An 18,626-nucleotide genomic window follows, 5' to 3' on the forward strand; every position below is an offset into this window, starting at 1 on the left:
TTCTATACAAAGTGATCTGAACATAATCACTAATCAACTTTATATTTCTTTCCGCGTGAAACAAGACCTCCTCCACCGCATCAAATCCCTTTCTCAAGATGATTCTAGGTTGTGGGGAGCTGAGTACCCAAAGCACTGCCTTGTAGCCAAATTCTATAAACATACTCTCAAATCAAATCGTCATATTGATCTTTAGTGGCTAACTAACTATACATGGTAATAAGCTGTTACATAAATAATTAGGAAGACATAAACAATAAGTATAGCGGTAGAATAAGTTTAAATAGAACCATAATACATACAAAGTTTATAATAATCAATTAGTACAAAATATCAAATTTAATAATAGAAGAGTTTAAAAGAGTTCATTGAAAGGATTCCAAATCAAAAAGAACATCATACTTCAAAACATATAGTTATAATAATATAATATAATTTTATAAGGGGAAGCTATAAAAAAAAATCATCACCAAATGCGCATCCCAAATATCGTAACTAGTAACAAACTAATAACAAGCATAACAATAACTCTTAAATTTCTGAAGACTTAATCAAACACAATTTCTAAAAGATAGAAATAAATAGATAGGAAATAACTTTTATCTTTAAAAAAATATTTACTTTAAATTTTAAATTATAAAAAAATATATTTCCCAACATAAATTGAATAAGATTTGAAACTAGGATTGAATAAGATGATATTTCACTCCCTCCTTGCCCCCTTGAATTGGATCAACAATTTCAAATCATAAGACTAATTTGCCTACTTTTATACATTCACAAATTAAATTTAAATTTTTCATATTTAAGGACCAATTTGTTAATCCCTTCTATTTTTAATAACAAATTTGACTATTTAGGTTTTTTACTTTTTTTTTCCTTTCAAAGAAAATCGATCATTTTTTTTCCTGCTGCCCTGCATCTGCATAGGGGCTCATTGCTCTAGTTTACTACAAAATTGAAGTTCTGAAAATTCATTTTAGATGGAAAAAGGTATATTTTCGTGTTTTATTCGAACATAAGGTTATATATTTTTCAAAAAATGAGATTCCCTAATTAGAAAGTTAGAAACTGTTGGACTAGATCGGATCCTTTTGGGTTTTTCTTCTTTTGAAGCCAGATTCTTTTGAATTCAAACCAATAATCTGATATTGAATTTTTTGTATTTTGTTGAAGAAAGTGATCTGATATTGATAATTCAAGAAGAAAGGGGTCATTGAAGCTTTAATCTAGTATTTAGATTTTAAATACACAAAATTTAGATAAAAAAATATTTTTTTGATAGAGTATATTCTTAAGATACGTGTAGATATATGTAAAAGATAAATGAATAATATATCTTAACAAGTTTTTTCCCTACGTTCTCATACTGTAACCACCAATGATATGACAGGCACATAGCCAATTATGTTATGACTTTCTTCCGATAGAATAGATCTGCCGTGAGAAAAAGCAACGGTCAAGCTTAAGGACGCAAATAAATAGCACAAAAGGCAAAAGGCGTTAATTATATTAACACGTATAAATTTCTAGAGTACTTGTAAATAATTTTAAAATATTAAATGAAACATGAAATGCTACTATATCTTTATTAAAATATTTTTGATTTCAATTTGTTACTAATTATTTTTAATAGACTAAATGAACATGACTGATAAATTAATAAGAGAGGGACATTGATGAGTATCATTAACTCGATGACGACATTGGTTGTTAAGGTACGTGTTTGTTTGATATCTTTGTTAACCTCAACATTTTATGGAGAAGAAGAAGAAAAATAATAAAAGTGGTTCGGTTCTCTAACGTGACTGGAAAAACGCTCATCAATTTTGGTATTGCACGAATTCACGACAACGACACTATGGAGTATGGACTAAGCTTAAAGGAGGACGGCACCCTATCATAATTCATACATGATTTTTTTAGATATAATTTGTACATGATAAAATTAGTTAGAAATTAAAAAAACATATTATCAAATCATGTTGTTGTTTTTCTGTTTTATTTTAGTGTAGTTGTTACTGTTATTGATTTTTATTTGTCATTTTTTAAGAAAATAATGCATTTATTTACTTATTAATTAAAAATTGAATGATATTAATTATTTTCTTATCAGGATAAAAAATAATAATATATACAATATCATAAAATAAATGATATTAAGAAATAAAAAATATTAAATAAATGTCAAAAAATATTAATTAAATTATCAACTTGTAATTTTAAATGTAAAAAAAAAAAAACTCTAATGAACCATAAGGCCATATCCTAACAGCGAAATAGAGAGAGTGGCGGAAAATCTAATATTTTAAACAAATTAATGAAAAAATGAATTGGCACCAAACAAAGTTTTTTTAAGGAGTGTTAGCAACACATTTTAAGATTTTTATTTTTTATTTTTTTAATTCAACTTTAACATATTTTTATAATACATTTTTTAATTAGTTAAAATTTATTAAAAATTATGAAAGTATAAGAGATGTTTGATAGGGCGTCTTATGATTTAAAATAAATTTCAACTAATATAAAGATTATAAAAATGTATAAGATCGAGTGTGTTCTCAAAATAGTGGTGTTATATAATAATATGTTGTTATTATTTCTCAATATTTTTTGGTAGACCACCAAACAGAGTTTATTTAAAAAGAAAACATTTTATTTAAAAAAACAAATAATTTCTTTAAAATAGTTTTTGGACTATATGATAATCAAGTACACATTAGGAAACTATCAGAAACATTACAACATCCATTTCAAATTATGGTATCCTTAACTAAAGGCACAAAATAATGGTGGTTTTGTTTACTCCTTTGCTTGAAACAAAAATTCGTTGAATAGATTTTTTTTACTCTTAACATTCATTTATTTACTTATATTTATATATCCTTAAAACAAGTACTTGTGTTATCTTTTTTTAATTCACAAAATAACTGAACACGAGACTTATCTTTAAATGTGGAGTCCAATAGGAAGAAGTTTTGACTGAATTCCACCGATCACATATTTCAGTTTATGATGAGACCTCTGCATGAAGCATAATACTCATAATTGTTTCATTGATGTTCCATCTCTATATAAACCTCATCTTAGTTGTCTATTTTTCATCGTCTCTTGAAATTTTTGTTCTCTCTTGCTTCTTTGTTCTCTTTCTTTAATTTTTGCCCGATTCCATAAGTTAATTAAAATCCAGTGAAATGAAAAACAAGATGAACTTTTTGGGTTTTGTGAATTGTGGGACTAAGCCATGGGATTCCAAAAACTTGGTATTAATGGCTTTTATGATGACATTGATTATTGTTGATAAATACAAAAATTGCATGATTATTGGTAATAGTCATCATCACTCACACAAAAACTCAATCATGAAAATAATATTTTATATATGGTGATTTCATTCATCGAAGTGACATTTATTTTTTTATATAAATGAAAAATGATCCTACTTAAATGAATTCAATTCTTATTCAATCAATTTAAGATCTGATTTTTTTGTTGTCATTTTTTAAGTTGTCTTTGTGCTTTTTATTCAAAAACAATACTATTTTCATGATTTTTGAATGGAGAGCACAGAGAAACCAAGTTGATTCATCTACCAGTTCTATGGTCACTACAATTTTTTAAGAAACTTTTCAGCATAATTTTAATGTAATAAGAATCTAGGCATTCAACATGGAGGTTATAATATCCTTCAAATTTCTCCCGATTCTTACAACGAAAATGTCTTCAGGGTATCTTAATGTATTACCTAAATAAATGTATGTTTTTATAGCGTGCACGGATGTGTAGGATTTTTTTTTTCAAGAATAATTAAATGTATTAATTATTTTTATTTCACAATAAAAAATTATATTAAGTGCATGACTTTGAAAACAATTACTAGTATATGAAAGGTATTCAACGAGGGAAAAATAATATTTTTAAAATCTTTTATCAAATAATTTTATTAATTTGATAATAAAAATACTTGCAACCTCCTTTTTTTTTTTTTTACTGAAATTATTCTTTCTAAAAGCCATGTTAGGGGTTCACGGTGTGATTTGGACTATTTTTTTTTCAAAATTAAGTCCGAGCCCAACAATAAATTAACATACGGTTTGATTTGGTTTTAATTTTTTAAAAAATAAAATTTAAATCAAATCAAACCAATCTATGTGGTACGGTTGGGTATATTTTTGGTTTTTTTTTAATTATAAAATCTTGTTTATAATCATAATAAAAAATAACATGTTATAGATCTAAATATTCCTTAAGAAAATAAAGTATAAAAACATAAAATAGTAAATTGATTCAAGTAATTCATAAAAATTTGCTACAACAATAATTCAAATAAAACACTCAAAGAATTAATATTTCTTTTAATACTCAATAGTGAGTTGAATTGAAAATGTATAAATCATGTCATACAAACACTTTCAGATACTAATCAAACATAAATTTTTGCAAATTTTCCCTACAATAATTTGTTCTTGAGAATCTTCCCTTGAAATTGAAACGCAATCCGCTCCTAACGGGTAATGTCACACATACTAAAATAAAAATTAATATATATATATATATATAATATGTAAATATGCGGTTTGGTTCAGTTTGGTTTGAATTTTCAGTTAGAAACTGAAATCGAATCAAACCGTTCGTTTTCTATAAAAAAAAAATCAAACTAATCCAAAAACTCGTGGTTTGGTTTGAATTCCAGTTTTTTTTTTTACGATTTACAATTTTCTGTTTGGGTTGGTTCGGTTTTGAACACCCCTAAGCCACTTATATATGAAATTGTACTTTATCCCTTTCTTAAAAAAAAGTCTCAAAAAACAATGTAAAAATTATATAATATTTTATGTTAAAATGTGCTTTTAATACTTACAAATAGAGTAATATTTATTTTTAGTTCTTCAAAAATAATTTATCTCGTTTTGCTCTCATTTATGAAAGTGTATCATTCGTAGTCTTTAGTTTCTATCAATTAGGCACCAAAAGGATATGACTTTTTTTTGTAAAGGAGAATGAATAAATACGATGCATGCATTTTAATAAAACGAGACAAATTAAAAAATAGAGAATATATTTTGTAGTGACTAATTCTTTGGGCAAAGTGGAATGATGATGCCAAACTTTATTATATACAATTTTACTGTTTGTTTTACAATAATTTGTATTTGTTCCGATGGCATTTTAATTAATTTGGTGCTCTTTGGTGAACTCTGTTTTGTAGGGATTGGATTTTGTAATTTTAGGAGCAGGAAAAAATGGGGTGCAACTGATACTAAGTCTAGTAAATAACTAGAATGATTATGGTAGGAAGAGTCAATATGTTTAATGGGCAAGAGAACATGGTTAATATATAAACAATGACATGACTTCTTCACACGTCCCATCGTTAAGGAACACTACAAAAATCACGTCAAAGTAAGAATGCCAATTGAGGGAGTTGAGAATATTTAATTATAATTATTATATTAAAAATAATTATTTAAATTACGTATCTAATTACAAATTTACATGTTTTTTTTACTCAAAGATTACATGAGATTTGTAATTAAATACGTAATATGAACAGTCAATTAATATAATAATTGTGATTAAATGTTATTTTTTACATAATAACCAAAAATTCTGAAATCATATGTATTTTTTATATGCTAGTTAATATAAATTTAATAAGTAAACTATAGTATGGTGTGTATTTAATTTAATTTATTTTGATAAAATAATCATTTTTACGGCTTCTTCTTTAAAGGATTTTTTTTCACAGCTTCTTAAAAAATGAAAATTAATTATATTAAAAAAATTGTACCGAATATGCATTTAAATATGTGAACATACATAAATTTAAGTAAAAATAGTTATGTAGCTCAAATTGGACTTGTTCAAGAGTTTTTGTAAATCTTTAATTAAATTGGCATTCTAGTTAGCAATTGTCTTAATTTCGTTATGCATTGATGGGTTTGTCGACCGAAATTCATCCATGATGCAACTTGTTTAATATTTTGAGTGATTTAAAAAAATTAAATATGATGGAGTATATATATATATATATACTAACAGTCTATCGTTCATACAAACTAAGCTATGTAACCAATTAGTTAATTAATATAATATATTTTTCAATTATTTAAATCTTTTGTAAATTTGGATTGTAATGTAGATTGTACTTATAAGAAAGAATATTATAACTGGATTGATATATAAGAATAATCTAATAATTTTTCGATGAAAACTTATGAATGAATCTCATTTTCAAAATGACTACTCCCAAAAATCAATTCAGGTCTCCTTTTTTTGGGGTCTTTGTTTTACAAAGTGTCATGATTACATAATTCTTACTTGAGATCATAAAAATAAAGTTGTTGAGATATATACAAAAACTTTGTTAAATATTGCATGATTGGGTGAAGGAGATGGCAACCTATGTTAAATCTATTGATAACAATCATTTACTTGAAGTAAGGCTTGAAGGATTTTATGGTGAATCAATGTCGAAAAAAGAAATAATTCAACTGTGGATATCAAGTAAGAACTGATTTCATTTATAACACCACGTTCCTAAAATTGATTTTGTCACCATCCATCTCTACCCTGATCAATGGTAAATCCTCTATAATTATTTTTCATTTATTCCATATATAGAATAAAATCCATGCAATATAGTGTATATTGCCAGTGGTGTGAGTCAATGGATGCTAATGTATAAGGTGAATTTGGATTTAGGATATCGAACGTAGATGAAACTGCTTAAAACGACTTTGTTAGCAAATGGTTCCAAGCCCATATTCAAGACTCAAATGTTTGTTGTAGGAAAACTCATTTTTGTCACTGAGTTGGGAAAGTCTTCAAGGTCTTCAAATATATGGTGTTGATAAAAGAGATGATTACTTTGAGAAACTATACAATTTCATATTCAATAATGGGAGGTGGACTTTTTTGGCAACTAATGGCCTAGGGAATTGATGACTTGCGTGATGGTTATAAAGTCATCTTCAATGAAAATCCTTCCACGACCAATGTCATCACTCCACAATCTAAAAAAATGTCAAATCTTGAATAATTGTATGTAAAAAAATATCCTTCTCTTGTAATCAAATAATTCAATGTCACTAGCCATCAAAATGGTGGGTGGGACAGTATGATATCATAATAACTAATAAGAAAGAAAATTCAAAATAACACTTTGAATCAATAAATGTGCCTTTAAATATAATACAATTTATCATGCTTTATTGAGCACCCTAAGTTATAATTAAGGGTGTGTAAAAATATTAAATTGAATTTTTTTAATTTAAACCAAATTGGATTTTAAAAAATAAATTATTTTGTAAAAAAACTAAATCAAATCATTTTTTTAAAAGAGTTCAATTAAAACCGAATCATTTTATGATTCAATTTGAATTGAACTATTTTATAAAGCAATTTAGTTTGATTTTTTAAATTTTTTAACTATTCATAAGAGTGAAATAAATAATCGAACTAAATCACTTTATTAAACCGTCCCAATTTAAACTAAATCACTTTCTAATCTAATTAAATTATGCCTAAATGTTAATTTTCTTAACTTTTGTTTATAAGTGTAGTCTAAGTTAATATCAAGGACAATTTTTTCATTCATTTTGGAATTAATTCTGTTAAAAAATGTTTTAATTTTTTATACATTTTTGTTTTAGTTTAAGAAATATGAATCATTGCTTTTTAAAAAAACCTTTGTCTTGACGTTATTTATAATTTAATGCGTTTGTAACTTTTGAAAATTTATTGCTAAATGTCAAGCCTAATTAATGTAACTCTTTCGTTCCATTATAATTGTTGTTTTGGATTGTTTTACACATAGAAAGAAAAATTAATAAAAAGATGAAAGAAAATAATAATTTTATAAAATTAATCTTATCATTATTATTTCATTTTTTTAACATATATCATTATAAAAGATATAAGTGAAAAAAATTAATGTTACATTAAAAAAATTAAAATGAGAATTATTTTAGGATAAATTTTTCTCTTTACATGACGATTATTATGGAATGAAGGGATTAACTTTTTTTTGTTATCATTTTTCAAAAACTTTTCTCCTATCCTCTATGCATTTATTTTGACTTATATTTTATTAAGTGGATAGTGTTGTTAACTATGTTTAACAATTAAATTGAATGTGTTCCTAATTTGAAGAAAAAGTTTAATAGAAATTTTATACAAATAAAAATCATAGTTACCTGATTACTTTAAAAAATATGTTTACTAATAGACATCATGTATCATTTTGTACCCTTATTTTTGTGATTACATTATCTTTATATATATTCCTATGGTCTCATTTAAATTTAGTTAAAGAGGAACTTATAAGCTAGTCAAATGATTTTATAAACTTTTCAAATTTATTCAATTAATTTTTTCACTTAAAAGTGATGCAATTTGTTTATATTATTTCCAATGGTGATTTAAAAAATTCACACAAACTTTTGACTAAACTTGTTTTATCATTGTAATTAATGATTAATTCTTCAAAAGTACTTTGATTTTTAAAATATTTCTAACATTTATCATCATATATTGGCAATATATTTACAATTTTATTTTTTTAGAAACACTTATTGTTTAATAAAAGTAATAAAAGATTAAATATTATAAGTTGACATATTTATTTATAACTCTAAATAATAAAAAAATTATAACCCTAAATTGAAAGATTAAATCATGTCATATTTATTTGTTTTAATTTATATTTACATTTTAATTAAAAATAAAAGGTCAAATCATTTGAATTTATTTATTTATTTTTTAACACCTAACTTAAATAAATATTACTATATTATATCACAATTATTTTATACTTATTTTTTATATTTTTCATGCTTCAATTATATTAAAATATAAAACTTTTACGGTGTATTTTTAAAACTCTTATCTAGGTTCCCACCTCTATATAAACTTCACTCTAGTTGTCTATTTTTCCATTGAACTGAAACTCATTGTCTCAAAACTTTTGATTCTTTTTTTCTCTCTTTAATTTTCACTTGGTTGTACAAGTTTAACTTTGGAGCTTTGTGTCCTGAGACAAAGCCATGGGGTTTCAAAACTTGGTATTGATGATTTTTATGATGACATTGGTTATTTGTCAATATGGGAATTGCAAGGATATAGTCAATCCTCATCATCACTTACACAAAAAAAACGTTACCAAAATACCTAATGATAATGGTTTCATTCAACGAAGTGATACCCATTTTCTTCTAAATGAAAAGTCACAATACTTCAACGGATTCAATGCCTATTGGTTAATGACTATGGCATCTGATCCGTCTACAATTTCTAAGGTCACTACAACTTTTCAAGAAGCATCCCAACACGGTTTGAACGTAGCAAGAACCTGGGCATTCAATGATGGAGGTTACAAAGCCCTTCAAATTTCTCCCGGTTATTATGATGAGAATGTTTTTAAGGTACTATTGCATGTGCTGCTTAAATAAATGCATTTCTTTTTTCATGCGTGTACATGTGCAGACTTTGTCTTTTTCTTTTTAAAAGAGAAATATTATATTGTATATCTCAATAAATGACGACTTATTTGATACGTGAGAATGTGAGTCCTATGAATTATGAACTCATCAATATTGTTCTCCACCATAAAAATAATAATTATATGAAAGGTATTCAATGTGCAAAAAATGTAATTTTTTTTTCGAATGTAATTTTTTAAATTTGATTATTAGAATTTTTTGCCTTACTAAATTACATTATCGTAGTTTTTCTATGTTATTTAAATAAATAAATAAACTATTTTTTAAATTAGATGTATATGAAAATTTCTAGTAGCTAGATTCTTAATTAAAAAAAGCTGTGAAAATAATGTAAAAATTATATAGAATTTAAGTTACTAATAACAATATGGTCAACTTAGGGGTTTCAAGTGTTGAAAGCAAAATTCTCTCTTGATCAAGTGGAATGGTCCTGGAGTTTATAATATATATATATATATATATATATACTAGTTTATTGTTTATTTACCGAATTGTGTTTGTTTAGATGGTATTTTAATTAATTTGGTTCTTTTGGTGAACTCTATATGGTATGCAGGGATTGGATTCTGTGATATCACAAGCAGGAAAGAATGGGGTATGGCTGATCCTAAGCCTAATAAATAATTGGAAAGATGGTGGTGGAAAAAATCAATATGTTCAATGGGCAAAGGAACATGGTCAAAAAGTAAACAACGAGGATGACTTCTTCTCACACCCCGTCATTAAGCAATACTACAAAAATCACGTCAAGGTAAGAATCTAAAGAAAAGAATGATGAATAAAAAAAGACAAATACGGGCCATTTTTCTTAAATGGTAGCATATAGACAACATTCAATCATAATTATTAGACTAAAAATAATGATTTAGATTGTGTATTTAATTATAAAATTCATTTAAATTTTTAAATTAAAGACCACATGAAACTTATAATTAAATGTATAATCTAAATTACTAATTGATTTAATGATTATAATATGCATCATTTGTACATGTGTTATATCATATTTAAGTTTAAATAATAAACTAAAAGTTATCACATTTCTCATTTGTATGAGAGTTTAATTTTAGCTTTTAAAAATAATTTATTTTTAATACATCATCATTGTTTCAAGTTACAATTAAATGATAATATAAAATATGTTTCACTATTAAAGAGTACTAATTAAATGATAATATTTTTTACTAGTATTATATCATTTATGAAAATCAATCTAATAAAGTAACCATAATGTATTTTTGTTTAGCCATTTAACTTTTTTATAATTTTGGTTGTAACACAGACTATATTAACTAGAAAGAATACTATAACTGGATTAACATATAAAGATGATCCAACTATTTTTGCATGGGAGCTTATGAACGAACCTCGTTGTTCAGAGCTATCTGGAAAACAAATTCAGGTACTTTTTTTTTTTTTCTTTCTTACTTTCTCTTCTTGGACATTTAATCAATTACAAACTATCTTAGTTATATGCATGTCTCTCATTGGTCATCATAAATATAAAGTCATTGTGATACATATAAAAAGTGTGTAACTTAAAGGATTGGGTGAGGGAGATGGCTGCCTATGTGAAGTCCATTGATAGCAATCACTTACTCCAAATAGGGCTTGAAGGATTTTATGGTGAATCGATGCCAGAAAGGAAGCAGTTCAATCCTGGATATCAAATAGGAACCGATTTCATTTCTAACAATCAAGTTCCGGAAATCGATTTTACCACCATCCATCTATACCCTCAGTGGTAATTCCTCTAAAATTATTTGAATTTGTTAACTATATACAATATATAACCAATTGTGTAAATCAATAGTGCTAATCTATAAGGTGGATCTGGATGTAGGATGTCTAGGTTTAATGAAACAGCCCAAGATGTCTTTATTAACAATTGGGTCCAAGTCCATATTCAAGACGCAAATGATGTTTTACGGAAACCCATTCTTCTTAGCGAGTTTGGGTTATCTTCAAAGATTTCAGGATATGGCGTGGAGAAAAGGAATAGTTTGTTTGAGAAACTATACAATTTGATATACAAGAGTGCAAGTAACAGGGGGTCATGTGCAGGAGGGCTTTTTTGGCAACTACTGGCCAAAGGAATGGATGACTTTCGTGATGGCTATGAAGTCGTTTTTGAAGAGACTCCTTCAACTACCAATATCATTACTAAACAATCTAAGAAGATGTCAAGTCTTGCATAATTCTATTTCATAAACACATTCTTTCCTTCTAACCAAGCATTCTATCATCTTGGAATAATATAATCTATAGCAATAATAAAGTTCATATGACTATTTAAATACATATTTTTTTAAATATTTTTTCTATTAAATTGTAATAAATTACTCATCAGTATGTTCTATTCTCATTTTCACATTTTATCTATTGAGTCACTCACGTCTTTCTCTCACATCTTCGTATAAGAGAAAATGATATAAAATAATAAATTTTACGTCATATTTTAAAATTTAAAAAAGAAAAACAAGTTCGACAATGTTTTTCTTTTCACAAGGAATGTCATAACACAAATAAGAATAAAAAGAAAAAAAGCAAAATCAAAATAACACTTTGAAATAAAAAATGTAGCTTTTAGAGATAATACAATTTATGCAAGCTTTACTAAATGACCTAATTTATAACTCCTCCTTTAAATTAGTGACTGAGTCTACTAACTATCAATTTTTTGACATTCCTCAATTTTAGTCCATGTCTTAGGCAAGGACAGATCCAGAAACCTTCAATGAAGGCTATTTTTTTTTTTACTTTAATTATTTAAATATTTAACTTGTAATAAAATAAATATTTAATAAATAATATTTTTATAAAATTATTTATTAGTCATACAAGTCAAATTAAAATTGATTTTTATTTCAAATGATAAAAAAAGAAATACATATATTTATAATTTGTACTATTTTTTTTTTCAATTTTTGTTTTTTTGTCTGAAGCACAATAACAATAGAAAAAGGATTCACAGTAATCATCTCCCAATAAAAAGAAGATAAAGTTCATAAAAAGATAATAACTAAAAATAGTAAAATTTTATAATAATTATATATAATATACATATAAATATGTTTATAATATAATATCAATAATAATAAGTAATATTAATAGTTAGTATATAGACAAATAATCAAGTTGATCAAGTACAGTGAACCTATTTATTAGTCTTACAGGTAAAATTAAAATTGATTTTTATTTCAAATGATAAAAAAATACATGAATTTATAATTCATATTAATTTACATTGCAACACAAATCCAAAGTGTTAAAACGTGAAAGAACATACAATTCTCTATGATGTTTTATCTGCTGCTATTAAAAAATAAATAAAGTTTCTTGCCTGGTGTTGTGTATTGCTGTTAGTTGTTCAACCACAATGCTGTGTGTATGTTTTCTTATTTGATCTCATTTATGCAGCGGCAGGGGTTTACAATTTTTTATGGGTTATGATTTTTATAAAGGAAGAATAAAATATTGAATATCTTAAGTGAGATTTTTTGATATGTTAACCTATATTTATTGTTAAAAGTCTTCATAAAATTTATTCCAAAAAAATCTATCAATATATATATATTTTTAAACATTAGAGTACTTTTTATAAGTAAAAAAAAAACTTAATGCAATACCAATATACCTTATTATTGTATTTTAAAAAAATCTTAATAATTTTAATTGATTGTCACAAAATTTATTTTATTATTTAAAAGTTTTTATTGACTATCATAACATATTTTTATAAAAAAAATATTTTAAAATCTTAATTAAATACACATTAAATTTGTTGAAATTGGATAATAATTATCTTAAACGTGATTGATTAAATGACACGCATGACTTTAAACTTTTATTTTATCTATAAATGTATATTTTAGATTTTTAAAAATTGTGGAGATTAAAATGAAGAAAAATAAAGAAATAAACAAAATGGAGATGAAAATTTAAAGACTAAAATTATATTTTACCGGAAAAAAAAAAACATAAAACAGTGTTCATCTTTGAGTGCCACAAGCTCATTACAGTACACCACACAAAAAAGCAGAAGAAGTGTTTTGCTCACAGAATTCCATAAAGAATAACCTCACAACCCTCCTTCCTTTTCCTTTACTTTTTCTTACATACATACATTCATGCCACCAAAGGCACGTTTTCCTCTTCTTCTTCTTTTTTTACCATTTTTTTTCCTATTTCTTCCCTTTTCTCATTTAGTTTTATGTCCTTAGATCGGAACTACTATTTCACGTTCTATTGTGCTATATTGATTTACGAGGATCTTTAGGACCGTTTGTTTGGGAATTTTAATTTTAATTTTATTTTCTCTGTTTTTAACCGTGGGATTACTGATGCAATGATGGGTTTCCCGTTGGATTTGTGATGCTCGATAGATGGATCTCTAATTTTCTTCAGTAGTTTCCGCAAATAAAAGGCGTTTACATTTTTACTTTGTTTATATTTCTGTGTGTGGAAGATGCAACTTTCCTGTTTTGGCTTCTTTTTCTGATTTTGGTGCTACTAATTCCAGTAGGCAAGAGATTGGGTTTTAAGCTGTTAAAATAACAGTGAAGTTTGGTACAAAATGGCTTCAGTTGGTGTGGCACCAACATCATCAGGCTTGAGAGAATCCAGTGGTGTTGATAGATTGCCTGAGGAGATGAATGATATGAGAATTAGGGACGATAAAGTATGTCATACGCTGTGTTAATTCTCAATACAATATCATTTTTTTGGGGGGGATACTTCTTTTGTTGAGACATTGTTGCTTACAGCATGCTCCATCTTGCAGGAAATGGAAGCCACCGTTGTCGATGGTAACGGAACGGAGACCGGACATATCATTGTTACTACCATTGGGGGTAGAAATGGTCAACCGAAGCAGGTGTTCCTTCTCCCTTCTTTTTCCCCTAACATGTACTGTGCTGTGGAAACTGGGATGTAGTTTGAAATAATTTGACTATTGACTGTCTCCTTTGCTCTGCTGACTGACATCTTGGTGCTTGGAAGTTGATGAGCAATTAATGCTTCAGTTTGGTGCTATTAATTGGGTGTAAATGTCTTTTTTCCTGTCTTTCATAAACAATAATGCTGCTATGAATGTGAGTACTCAGTATTGAAATGAGATTTATTATATTTGTCCTCGAAGCCACCCCCCCCCCCCCCCCCCCCCCCACCATCAATATTTGTTGGGTATTATGTCAGCTGTACTGCCTGATAACTTGAATATTTATACAGTGGGTCGTTCTACTATTTTCTGTCTTCAACATGTTTGTGTTGTGCCTTCCTATTGGAAAATATCCCCACCAAATACTTACTGACTGGTGGAGCTTAATGGGATATGCAATATCAAATACTAGATTTTTATCCTTGTCTACATATTTACTTTAACCATATTTCTCAATTCATTTTCTCCCTTTCTTAAATTTGTTTGTCTCTATAACAATAGAACATGTTTTTTAAAATATTTCAGACTATAAGCTATATGGCAGAGAGGATTGTTGGGCATGGATCATTTGGGGTTGTCTTCCAAGTATGAATTCTTATCCACTGAATGATGTATTAGTTTAGCCTTTCAAACAGAGCGACATATGATGCTGACATTTTTGTATAATCGCAGGCTAAATGCTTGGAGACTGGTGAAACTGTGGCTATCAAAAAAGTTCTTCAAGACAAGAGGTATAAAAACCGGGAGCTGCAAACAATGCGCCTTCTTGACCACCCAAATGTTGTCTGTTTGAAGCATTGTTTCTTTTCAACCACTGAAAAGGATGAACTATACCTTAATTTGGTACTTGAGTATGTTCCTGAAACAGTTAATCGTGTGATCAAACATTACAACAAGTTGAACCAACGGATGCCTCTGATATATGTAAAACTCTATACATACCAGGTATGCTTAATCATGTCAGTTTGGTTTTGTCATGACCCTTTTGTCAGTTTTATTTTGGAAAATAGCCGTGTTAATGTTTTGGATTATTTTCTAGCCCTCTGAGTTATTGCTCAAATTTTGGAGCATGCACTTAAACGGCAAGATAAATATTGAACCATGCTGTTGTTGCTCAAGTGGTGTTAATTCTCTTTGCCAAGAGTTGCTGCTTTATGCCATTGGTTGACCTTTGAATTCAAGTTGCTTAAAGTTTGATTACTAGTTACACCTAACAGTCTGCACATTTGATTCTATTTTGTGTTGGGTGTGGATTTGTGTATTTTGCTAATATGAAAGCAGAGCTGGCTTGGTAAATGTAGAGTAGATATATATCCAGTGTTGTCCTTCCTGTATTCATTTCTTATCTTGCCGAGGCTGTATCTGTTTTCTTGATATACTGCAGATCTTTAGGGCACTATCTTATATTCATCGTTGCATTGGAGTCTGCCATCGGGATATCAAGCCTCAAAATCTATTGGTATGTATTCTATTTTATTTATCTGGTCAAAAACTGCTGCTTAGTTCAAACTATGGAGATTCATGACTGTTAGTCAGCAAATACTAACTGAAAGTTTTTCTATGCAGGTTAATCCGCACACTCACCAGGTTAAAATATGTGACTTTGGAAGTGCAAAAGTCTTGGTATGTTTTATGTACGTATGTGTGTGTGTGTGTGTTTCTGTCTTTTCTACCTTCACGCATTCCTCTTGAAACTTCAGTTATCTGGGTGGTTTCACCTTGTTTGCTCTAACCTTTGACAGGTGAAAGGCGAACCAAATATATCGTACATATGTTCTAGATATTATAGAGCACCTGAGCTTATATTTGGAGCAACTGAATATACTACAGCTATTGACATTTGGTCAGTTGGCTGTGTATTGGCTGAGCTTATGCTTGGACAGGTAGGTGGTTGTTGATGGGAGCTCCTTTGATTCTGTGGTTTAGTATATGTAAAAATGAAGTTTGTTTCTTTTTTATTTTTCCAGCCCTTGTTCCCCGGTGAGAGTGGAGTTGATCAGCTTGTTGAGATCATCAAGGTAATCTTTCTGATTATTTTCTTTGTTGTTACTGCTATGTCTGCCATAGAAATATATTAAATCTGTCAAGCTCCAATGCCTAGTGTTATAGTTCTGTCACTTTTTCTTTCTTGTTCAGTGGCATTTCTGTCAGTTCAGTTATTTTCTTGAAATAGAGACATTTGTCAATTTTCACAACTGTGGGATTTTTGTGATTTCTTAAAAAAGGGATCATTTGAAAGAAATTTCATGTTTTCCCATGCATTAGCACAGATTAGTGTTCTAGTTTCCATTGAATCTATCTATCATGTTTGGATAGTTCAATTAACTCAATTGTAATTTGTAACACAAAAATGCAATGGATGATGACTTGTGGGTCATTTATTTTGCTTCAACTTTTTTATCTTTTAGGCTGAATTAGCTTACTTGGGAGATTCCTTGTTTGAATCACTGATTCTCTGATCAATTTGATGGATAGGCTTGGTTGTCACAATGTCAGTATCTTTAACGTGTAAACTGTCCACTTGTTGCTTTGGTAGGTTCTGGGAACTCCAACAAGGGAAGAGATAAAGTGCATGAATCCTAACTACACGGAATTTAAATTCCCACAGATTAAAGCGCATCCATGGCACAAGGTATCACAAATAAATTTAATAGCCTTTCGTGTTTTATACTTTATTCACCATAGTGAAAATACTAATATATCTAGTAACTTGTCTTGTTTAGCGCACCACACTGATAAATTTGTTGATTTGGTCCTTCTAGATCTTTCACAAGCGCATGCCTCCAGAAGCTGTTGATCTGGTATCAAGACTACTACAATACTCCCCTAACTTGCGGTGCACTGCTGTGAGTACATTTGACTTCTTAGCAGGCCTTTCTAACTCTAATTTCAATCCACCTAATTTGCAAAATGGAGCTGTACTGTACTGCTCATGTAATGATTGTTTCTCCGCCTTTGAAGCTTTATATAATGTGTTTTTTACTTTATCTTGTGCAGTTAGATACCTTGACCCATCCTTTCTTTGATGAACTTCGTGACCCAAACACTCGCTTGCCAAATGGTCGTTTCCTTCCACCATTGTTCAATTTTAAATCTCATGGTATGATACTTTTTGAATAAGCTATTCTGTTTATTTATTTAACTTTGCTCTGTTAGTTTATTAGTTCTGGCTGATGTTCTTGCTGCCCGTGTACCAGAATTGAAGGGAGTCCCAGTTGAGATTTTGGTGAAATTGATTCCAGAACATGCGAGGAAGCAGTGCCCGTTTCTTGGCTTGTGATAATGTGAAAAATGTAACGAAACTGCAATAGTGTCGTTCCCATGTGAATGCTCCGTCATTCTCTATTTATTTATTATGAAATGAAATCTGTTCCTTTATGTATCCTTGTTGTATTTCTGTGTCTAGTAAAAACTGATTTAAGATATATGATACTCGATATGACCCAACACTCGATGGGTTTTCAGAAGAAAATCGTGTTTCCTGTTTAACAGCAGGTTGTAACATCGAATAGAAGACATTTTAAACCGGTGTTGGTATTTGTGAATACAATGATGGGTGGTTGGCTAATTTAGATATGCTCTGTTCTGTATGGGGATGTCAAGTTGTCATTGTGTGGCTAAACTTAGGTGAAATTATTAGACAAAGAGCCCGTTTGTTTATGTTTATTTCAAAAAAATATTTTTAATAAAAATAATTAGTTTTTTTTATATAAAATGTTTGTCTAATTTTTTTTTTCTTTAAACAAGCAGTTTTCTATCTAATTCTTTTGAAAAGTTTTCTTTAAACAAGCAGTTTTCTAATTGTTTTATAAACTGGAAGAGTGTGCAGTTTACAAGTCTGTCTAAACTGGCATTTTTTTTTTATCTTAACTACTGTATTTTTTACGTACTTAGTTTGGTTTTTACTATTTCAACGTGGTGCGCGTATTATATTAGGACGTGGTCAAAGTAGGAGCCCAAAGCTTCAGAAGAAATGGCAACTATATTCCAGAAAGTGTCTCTCGCTTTTCTTTTTATAATGTGGAGACTTTATTCTGTATTATTATAGAAGAATCATGAAGAAAGATAATTTGATCTCTAATATTTCAGTTGTCCTTATTATTTTCCCCTTTTTAACAAAGTACTTAATTTATCTTATATTTTAGTTTAATATCCCTAATTCAACAAATCAAAGTTCACTTAGC

At 28.1% G+C, this 18,626-nt stretch overlaps 2 protein-coding genes and 1 pseudogene across 3 annotated transcripts; all 3 read left to right on the top strand.

Annotated features, from left to right (window-relative positions):
* Positions 1-1,697: 1,697 nt before the first annotated feature.
* Positions 1,698-7,042, top strand: LOC100810541 (mannan endo-1,4-beta-mannosidase 5-like; annotated as a pseudogene).
* A 1,930-nt stretch (positions 7,043-8,972) lies between these two features.
* LOC100788081 (mannan endo-1,4-beta-mannosidase 4) lies at positions 8,973-11,836 on the top strand. Its single transcript, XM_003521602.5, has 5 exons — positions 8,973-9,425; positions 10,060-10,254; positions 10,786-10,905; positions 11,048-11,247; positions 11,347-11,836. The coding sequence occupies exons 1-5, from the start codon at positions 9,048-9,050 to the stop codon at positions 11,699-11,701; spliced, it is 1,248 nt and encodes a 415-aa protein (XP_003521650.1). The 5' UTR covers positions 8,973-9,047; the 3' UTR covers positions 11,702-11,836.
* Positions 11,837-13,512: 1,676 nt separating this feature from the next.
* On the top strand, positions 13,513-18,010 carry LOC100788612 (shaggy-related protein kinase alpha-like). Of its 2 annotated transcripts, none has more exons than NM_001367556.1 (13): positions 13,513-13,645; positions 14,026-14,184; positions 14,287-14,379; positions 14,968-15,027; positions 15,115-15,387; positions 15,827-15,901; positions 16,009-16,065; positions 16,185-16,325; positions 16,410-16,460; positions 16,979-17,074; positions 17,205-17,288; positions 17,440-17,542; positions 17,640-18,010. In NM_001367556.1, exons 2-13 carry the CDS (start codon positions 14,080-14,082, stop codon positions 17,720-17,722), a joined length of 1,221 nt encoding a protein of 406 aa, NP_001354485.1. In that variant the 5' UTR covers positions 13,513-13,645; positions 14,026-14,079; the 3' UTR covers positions 17,723-18,010. The 2 variants fall into 2 exon arrangements, with proteins under 2 accessions (NP_001354485.1, NP_001242406.2); NM_001255477.3 differs by having other exon boundaries at positions 14,029-14,184.
* The last annotated feature ends 616 nt before the right edge of the window (positions 18,011-18,626 follow it).

This window comes from Glycine max, chromosome 3 (genome assembly GCF_000004515.6).
Source record: "Glycine max cultivar Williams 82 chromosome 3, Glycine_max_v4.0, whole genome shotgun sequence".
NCBI classification, from domain to species: Eukaryota; Viridiplantae; Streptophyta; class Magnoliopsida; order Fabales; family Fabaceae; genus Glycine; species Glycine max.

Bases quoted from the DNA above. Each gene is read 5' to 3' on its own strand.
- LOC100788081 (XM_003521602.5), top strand. From the start codon at position 9,048: ATGGGGTTTCAAAACTTGGTATTGATGATTTTTATGATGACATTGGTT. The intron at 9,426-10,059 runs GTACTATTGCAT...TATGGTATGCAG, and splicing joins ATGATGAGAATGTTTTTAAG to GGATTGGATTCTGTGATATC. The intron at 10,255-10,785 runs GTAAGAATCTAA...GTTGTAACACAG, and splicing joins ACTACAAAAATCACGTCAAG to ACTATATTAACTAGAAAGAA.
- LOC100788612 (NM_001367556.1), top strand. From the start codon at position 14,080: ATGGCTTCAGTTGGTGTGGCACCAACATCATCAGGCTTGAGAGAATCC. The intron at 14,185-14,286 runs GTATGTCATACG...TCCATCTTGCAG, and splicing joins TGAGAATTAGGGACGATAAA to GAAATGGAAGCCACCGTTGT. The intron at 15,902-16,008 runs GTATGTATTCTA...TTTTCTATGCAG, and splicing joins TCAAGCCTCAAAATCTATTG to GTTAATCCGCACACTCACCA.